Raw genomic sequence first — 8,748 nt, 5'->3', positions numbered from 1 at the left:
CAGACAGACAGACAGAGAGAGAGAGAGAGAGAGAGAGAGAGAGAGAGAGAGAGAGAGAGAGAGAGAGAGAGAGAGAGAGGCCACACATAAGTTCCGGGTTCATGCATGCACAAGGAGGCTTAAAATAGCAAACCCTTTTACTGAGCCAGGGAGCAGAGGAAGGAAGGAAGGAGAAGAAATGAGAACGGTCCTTCGTTCAATTTGTACCTCATTATGTTGTTCAAACATGGCAATCTTCTCTTTTTCTTTCCTCTTACTTTCACAACTAAGTACAATAAAGACTTCTCCATCTTGTACGTCCATGGACAACATCAATAACACTGAGGGGGAATTTTGCTGGAGATGGGGAGTGGGGAGAGGGAGGAAGGAAAGGTTGGGATTGGGGAGAAGGAGGGGGGGATGCGGTGAGGGAGGAGAGAAAGGGAGGTGGTGTGAGAGGGGGGGAGAGGGAGGAGTGTATAGTTTTAGTAAGAGATTTACGGCACTTGCAACACAATAAGGTCATAAAAGTGACGAAGATTAAAGGGGTTACAAGACAGTAACAAACACAGAATTGAGTAGAAAGAGGGGAGATAAGGACTACAGATGTTTGATAGGATAGAAGGAGCAAAACACACCAGAGCAACCGCCAACACCGACAACGGAGGAGAGAGAGAGAGGTGGGGGAAAGAGGGGAGAAAGAAAGATAAGAAAAAGATAAGATTTTCCACGGGGAAAATAAAGTGTCATCTTATCTTATCTAATTGTTAGAAGTGTACAGTACTTGCAACACAAAGAGTCCAATAGATACTGAAGAAAAGTTTTATTCGATAGTTACACACAAATAAAAGAAGGCAAGTAGGAGAGAGGAGGACAACAGATATTTCATACAAAAATAAGAAAAGAAAGAGCTGACCAAACCAGAGCACCCGCCAACCACCTATGTGGAGAACACTGACAACTCTCAAAACAACGCCAGCCCAAGAACATCCAATCTGGAAATTCAAACCAGGGTCATCCACAGCAAACGACCCTACACGGCACCGCTTGAACTAAACATGCTCTCACACAACACTAAACACACAAATAAACTATTAACAGACTTGACAGCTTATTCAAAACCCAATCAGGGACATCAAATATAATATATAAACATCTTTGTTGACAAAGCAATATAAATGGGCATCTTTGTTGACAAAGCACTTCACAGCACTTGCAACCCAATTAGGTCATGTCAGTGCTAAATAATGGTAGGGGTTTGACGCCCCTATCAACACTATTAGGTTATTTAAGAGGCCACACCCAGAGTTTCCCGTCCATCTCCAACAAAACGACTGAAGCAAAAGGGAAATTCGATTAACCGAAGATTAAAGGCGTTTCAAGAGACTCGAGAGTAACAAACACAAAAAAAAAAGAAGGAACAGAGATAAGGACGATAGATTTTTTTATAGGAAAGGAGCAAACCCCACCAGGGGCACCCGCCAACCACTCATGTTATAACATTAGATTGTGTAGCAAAGAACAAAAACATCAAGTTTGACTTGCTTTGGTGTAGTGCATGGTGTGTAATTAAAAAAGCATAAGCTTCCCTTTCAACTTCCCTGACTGCCTTATCAGTCATGTAAGAGCAGAAGGAAAGAAATATTGCTATATAAAAAACTGTACTGTATATAACTAAAAAGGAGGAGAGGAAGGACAATGGCTGTTTGATAGGAAAGAAAGACCAAACCGGAGCCAGCCACACTAAAAGAGGTGACATTTCCTACACAGATGGCACATCATATTTATACAAAAACTAATGAAGTAAGAAAAACAAACAAAACGAAACAGAAGGAAAAAAATGGTGAGAGAGGAACGAAAAAAAACCCAGACAAGCAATGAGCAATGGAAAGGACACAAAAACATAGAGCAGACGGAAATTAAAGGAAAAAACAACCTCAACTTAGTTTAGTTTTAGTAGAGGTTTTACGGCGCTCGCAACTACATAAGGTCATATGATGAGCGCCAGAAGATTAGAGGTGTTACAAGAGAGTAACAAACATACAAAAGAAGGCGGGGAGATAAGGACGATAGGTGTTTGATAGGAAAGAAGAAGCAAACCACACCAGAGCACCCGCCAACCACCCACCAACCTCAACTTAGACGCACGCACTCAATGAAAACAGAAACCACAAGCAGTACTCACCAACAAGCAGTGCACATGCTCTGGACCACCCACGAGCGGCGTGAAGCTGCCCAGCTGTTCCGCCAGAGCAAGCAGCACTTCATCCTCATCATAGATCGTGTCTGTCCAACACAAAAAGACAACACAACAGTTGATTTATTGCTCAGGTTGAAATTACCCACTCCACATTGTCATATACTGACATATATATCATGTATAATTACAATCAAACCTGTGTAAGACGGCCACCCATTGTCAAGGAGAAAACTCGGAGAACGAGCGACGCTTCTGTCACAAGTTCATGTTGACATCCTTTGTTACTTTGTTTACAGACTGGGTAAACAATGACCACTCATCTCACTTCTGATTTGTGTATGAATTCTGGGCAGGGCTTATGGGTTATGAGGGATCCCACGCTTACCTCACCAGCAGCTGAAAATTGGTAGCTATTGATCAACAGTGGGAGGGGCCTTTAAGCAACATGACCGGTCGGAGGGACTACTTAACAACGACAGGTGATTGAATTATGACGGCTCGCCCACAACGCCAGGGGCCAAAGCACAATTTATGACAAAACATAATGGAGTCATTAAGATGGCCATGTAAGACAGGTGTTACTGCTTAGTGTGATAGGGGTTGTGCGTAAAAATAAGGTGGCCGCGGACGCGTTGGACAGGTGCCCGTTTTACACAGTTAAATTATATTTTTAAAACGCAAGGCAGGAAATGGAAAGTGGCCGTTTGTACAGGTGGCCGTCTTATAGAGGTGGTCGTCAGGGCAGGTTCAACAGAATATAAAAGCATGAAAATAAAATAAGGCACTTTTCAAAATAACAATGAAGAAACCAAAATTTTTTCAACCCATTTGGGCAATATTAAAAAATTTTCTTTAAGGGCTCGACATGTTCATGTCCATAAAAAATATATAAATATTTCTGTGTGGATTTTACAGAAAAAAAAACTTGATAGGAGACATACAAAATTTAAATTTGCTCTTTCAAAGAACACTCAAGTTTTGGAAATCATGGCAGCCATTTTGATCATTTTCTCGCTAATTTTACCGAAGACACCAGATGAACTCCACCTCCTTCAATCACAAATAACTTGACTTCTATTAAAGATAGTTTGGCATTTAGATTTTTTTCATCAAACACAAGACAAAAGAACAAGCTGGCTTTACGATAATACCAATAATTCCATGCGCCCAAAAATTGATAAGCGCCTGACTCCACTGTGTTGTGACACACACCTGACACTTTGTACTTTTGAGTCAAAATGAAAGACATAGTTTAACATAATATTATTTTCCTAAATTTCAGTTTGAGTAAACAGAAGCACACTGATAACACAACAATAAAACAAAACAAAACAAAATACTATGAGAAAGGTTTACCAGTTTTTGTTTTGTTTGTTTTTGTAAAGTGTTTTACGGCGCTCGCAACTTCATAAGGTTATATGAGCGCGCGGGACACACCTAATATTTTCAGTTAGTAGGAAATTTTGAATTTTGCCCGGGTGGCTGCCGAAGCCTACTCTTATCGATTTTAGACCACCAAGGGATCTTTAACTTGTGCAACTTGCACACGGGCCCTCCGAGATTTTTCGCCCTTGTCCGAGAAGGCTAGGTGTAGATCTTTCCTACCAGAAGATCAGGGGTATGGCTGAAAGACAGCAGTAAGAAGAAGCGAAGGAGTAGCAGAAGAAAGGCTGCAGAAAGAATCAGGAGCCCAGAGGAAGGGGCAATGGGGGTGAGGGGGTGGGGGCAGAAAGAGGAGACGAAAGCAGACGACAGAACATTGCTAGAGAGCAGGAAATGAGGTGAAAGGAGACAAATTTAGAGAAGAAAATGTTTTGGTCGCTACCCGGATTCGAACCCGGGACCTTTGAATGAGAGGCCAACACCCTAATCTCTAGGCCACGAGAGCCCCCGTTTACCAGTTTGGTATTACTTTTTTGGGGGTCAGTGTTTTATGGCGCTCGCAACTGCAAAAGGTCATATGAGCACTCGGGACACACTAAACATTTTCAGTTGGTAGAAAATGGGCAAAATGTGGAGACGAAAGAAGACAACCAACAGAACATTGTTTGAGAGCCACAAAGGATGTGAAAGGACAAAAAATTTTGAAGAGAAGAAAACTCTCAGTCGCTATCCGGACTTGGAACCCGGGACCTATTGAACAAGAGGTATACACCTTAACCTCTAGGCCATGAAAGCCCCCTTTACCAGTTCGGATTTGACAACAGAGAAGCACATTAACCAGATTTTTATTTTTTAGTGAGAACTTTACGGCACTTGCAACACAATAAGATCATGAGTAACAAACCTTAAAAAGTAGTAGAGATCAGGATGACAGATGTTTCAAAAGGACGGAAGGAGCAAACCACACCAGAGCACCCACCAACCACCCGATCAACAAAATGTAGCGCAAACTTCCATGACACTATCGAGTCAATCCTGATTACTTGCACATACGTGCCAAAGATTAAAAGTGTTACAAAGGTGTAACATTCGAAGGAAAGCATGGCAGATACAGCAAAGGACAACAATTTTAAAGATTGATTGGAAAGTAACACGCACTGTCGGACCGGGAAACACAGAACGAATATCATAATCGAGACCGGCAAAAATTAACTTACTGACCATATCGGAATTTGTTTTCAAATATTTCAGAAATTCATATTTTCCCAGGTCTTCCCAACTTTTTCGCGGGGTCATTTACAGATTTCCTCAAATTCCCGGGTCTCAGCGATTTTTATCAAATTCCCGGGGCCTGGCTAGGCCCAAGTCACCCTGTTTTTACTGGGGGGGGGGGTACCTAGTGTCTGACTCATTTTTTTCCGGCTATTCAAATTTTTTAAATACTAGGTACCTATTTATTCCGCTTCTTTTCAATGAATAGTACCCAGCCCTACCAAAAGTACTGGCGTTGGCCATCAGCAGATATACTTTTTTTAAACCGAAAATTTGTCGCACGCCCAAGAAATAAAAATGACTGTTACGTCGCAGGCTATAGAAATAGAAGACTTGGCAGGCCGGTGTAGCCGGAGGGAGGCCCACGGATGAGTTCAAGTAGCTGGAAATTCCGGCAGGAGCCAGAAAACTTTCACCCCTGATGGACATACAAGGTGTTGAGCAAAAAAAAACTGACCGAAAAATGGCGATTTCTCGGATTTCATTATTTTGACGAGAGCCGGATTTCACCACGCTGCCTCACATATAGAAAAAACAGAAGGTGAAAAGAATGAATTTTAAAGAGCAAGAACTGAGAAAATAATAAGACCCCCCTTACCCCCTGCATTTTTTAACCCACTAATTTCATACCTGTGAGGAAAGGGATGAGCTCGGATCTGGTCCTTTCTACACCCAGGGCAAGTGCAATAGTGCCCAGCTTTTTTATGCTGTTCAGTCGCAACTGAAAAGGAAAAAAAAATATACAAATATAATGAACAAGCATGAATTTGTTTAATTAAACAACAGCAATTCAAATCCAAAAAATAAGTCTCAGTTTCCAGGACATTTGTTTTGATCCAAAACATCGGAATGGACAGAGGAAACCACATTGCTCAAATTATATTATTCATTATAAAAAGTATATTATTGTGGGAAAAAAAGGAAGTTGTTAAGCACAGTTAGGGGACAGCACAGTCCCTTAGCGCTACCCTCTCGAGGACTGTACAGCCCCCTAGCGCTACCTACTCGGGAACGACTGTGCAGTCCCCTAGCCCTTCTTTGTGCACTGGGGGAATGCAAAGAAATTTTGGATCGAGTTCAACAAGCTATCATTGGACCGATCTAGATCCTATTGATACATAGAGTCTATCTAGATCTAGACTTTAAGTTAATTAGAATGATGGGAGAATCTAATCTAAAGCCTCACTGTTTATTTAACGTGAATTTATTATAATTCATGTCGACAGGTTTGTTGATCTATCTAGATTCTAGATCCAGTAGTACTTATACGACATAAATGATGCAGGAGAGCATTCCACGGATTAATCGACCACATATTTTTAAAAACAATCTCCTCAAAGAAACCACCTTGTTACTTTCTTCTTATTTTTAGCTCGATTAAGACAAGGAAAACCGCAATACGGCTGCTGGGACATTTCAGTGACCCATGCTCAGTACTTTTCAAGGACCCCCGAGCAAGTGTTGAGTTCCTGCGTGCTGTCCGCATCGCTAACCAGTTTATGACGCCACAGAACCAGAAGAGAGAGACGGAAATCCGCAGAGGCTAGATCCATCTTTCTTCTCATTGGTTGCAGAGTTTGGGGACATTTGGTCAATATTAAGAAGGACTCCGCACTTTCCACATATGGAGAGTTGGAAAATCATGGTGCCATTCGGCAGGTTTCGGTCTCGCTGCCGACCAATCCTCTTTCTTCGATAATATCTCGGCTGTCGCTAAGGAATATCGGAAAAAAATTTTCTTCAGTGAATACCGCAATTTCTCCCGTGTGTACTGATGTATGTTATCCGGGGCTGAAACAAAGAACAATGCCATAAATAAGCATGTTCCAGGGGTTACCCCTGCCTCGGGCAAGTCTACCGCGTTTTAGCACTGCTGCGCGGGGCATGTGGTATTGCATTTCATAGTATAAGCTTAGTGGTCCCTCATTTCGGAATTCCTCCCCAACTCAGCCAACCGACCAACAAACTCTGTCTCATCATGTCCATCTTGTGCCGAGATGTGAAACTAATCGGCAACCTATTACATTGGACGTTCCGGGCGGGCCGCTGGGGTCACTCAGCGGGTACTGTTGGTTTTCAGCAAGTGGTCCTGGAAACCGGTGTGTTTTCGAGAATACCATGGGGATATGTTAATCAATGCTGAAAATAACGCTCTATCTTTTAAATAGCTTTCTATTTATAAACTGTTATGAACACATGAATAACCTACTCTCATTAAGATATTATGAGTAGTTACGCATAGATCTATATTCGAATAACCTTTTCAGATGCTCTTGTTACATTAAGAATGATTTGAGGTACGAAAGGGGAAATAGGTCAACTTCAGTTTGCAAACTGGTTTTTTTACCTGCACAACGGTATTCAAAACTATCAAAAAAGCTTATTTATTTGTATCTGATAGATCTAGATCTAGTTCTAGATCTAGTATCACTTTATACAAAATCAAGCTCATTTGAAAGAAAGTGTAGGCCTATAAAAAAAAATGTAGATCTAAGTCATGTTTCCTGAATTTAAAACTTTTTATCCTTTCGAGCTAACATTCATGTCTGAGACTGAGAAGGTCAATTTGTTCTAATTTCATTGGACGAACATCTAGAGCTACTGGAACTAGACATGTTTCGAAAGAGACGTACGCCTCCGTTGCCAACCAACGCAGGCTGTTCGAAAAGTAGACCACAAATGCACACAAACTCAAGCAGACTGCACACACACTTGAACTGCGGGAATGCGGGACCTAAACAGAAGGTGGGGATGATGCTCAGCAAGCGTGGGGGTATTTTTTTACTTTTCCTCCCGTCTCACACTTGGCTACCAGTTGTCCATTTTCTACTAAATATTGATGCGCTGAAATTTTCCTGAAAATAATTGATTTGCGACAGTTTTAGTGCCTTTATACTTTATGTGTGATATGCAACAAACAGTACAGCAGTTTGACCCCTGAAACAGTGCATCTGTGTGCGGGAGTGAAAGTAAAAATTTACCAGCGTGGGCTGAGCCAGGGCCAGACTGACACAGGACCAGAACAAAGGCGAGGTGCCAAAAATATCCTAGCGTCCAAGCCTCGGCTTATCGGGGAATATAAAAACCTGGCTCACGCAGGACCATGGTAACATCATGTTGTAAATGAGTAAATCAAAATGTAACATGGTTAAGACTAAGAATGAGTACAGTAGGCCAAGTGCGACAGTGTTCGACGGTCAATATCATTTGCAGGGAGTGAGTGTGCATATGAGTGTACGAACGTGTCTGTGTATGTATGAGAGCAAGTCAGTGACAATGTTTTCGGTTGTCGTTTTTGTTTGTATTGTTTCATTTCAAATTCAGGAACTGGAACAAGTGGAACTCCGTTGGAAGGTTAGTTTCGATCAGGATCGATGTTTTCCAGGAGATTAAATAAATGGATTGGTTGTTGTTTAGAAACAATAAAAGATCTACTGATTTTCTGCACCATAAGAAAAAAAAACTCACCTGTACATCCTCATTCCTGAGTTCGTCTATCAAAACGGCAATTGGGTAGAGAGATTCATCTGCATCGCTGGTCGCCATGTTGAATTCGTAAAGTTAAGTGACGTCATAGATTAGACTATGTCGCGATAACGAATGTCGGCAGCAAGAAGATAAAAATTTATTTTTTTAGAATATGTATTCATTCATATAGCTTTTAAAAGAATATTACAATAAATGGATTCAAATAGAAAAAAAATGAAAATGTTCTTTTAAAAATGTGTTACAACAAGAAGGTGCGCATACAGATTCCGCTACCAAGTAATGTTTCCGGTGTGGAGTTAATTTAGACACAAGAATATAATACTCCACTGTAGTTTGACTTTTCATCGAAATACACCTAGGTCTAGATCTAATTTAAGCTGTTAAGATTTCCTTATCATCTGAGTCTCAGATCAAATAGGTAACTC

The 8,748-nt window shown here is 41.2% G+C and overlaps 1 protein-coding gene across 1 annotated transcript in view; it reads right to left on the bottom strand.

The window, feature by feature from the left end:
* Positions 1-8,410, bottom strand: part of LOC101851338 (serine/threonine-protein phosphatase 2A 65 kDa regulatory subunit A alpha isoform) — a gene marked incomplete in the record, with an annotated part of 32,893 nt that extends 24,483 nt beyond the window's left edge. The window contains 3 exon segments of the mRNA XM_013080772.2: positions 2,165-2,265; positions 5,465-5,555; positions 8,303-8,410. Of these exon segments, the coding sequence (XP_012936226.1) occupies positions 2,165-2,265; positions 5,465-5,555; positions 8,303-8,380 (270 nt within the window).
* Positions 8,411-8,748: the final 338 nt, after the last annotated feature.

This window comes from Aplysia californica, unplaced genomic scaffold, assembly GCF_000002075.1.
Source record: "Aplysia californica isolate F4 #8 unplaced genomic scaffold, AplCal3.0 scaffold00098, whole genome shotgun sequence".
NCBI classification, from domain to species: domain Eukaryota; kingdom Metazoa; phylum Mollusca; class Gastropoda; order Aplysiida; family Aplysiidae; genus Aplysia; species Aplysia californica.
Note: the sequence above shows the minus strand (reverse complement) of the source record. Positions and strands in the feature narration are given on the sequence as shown.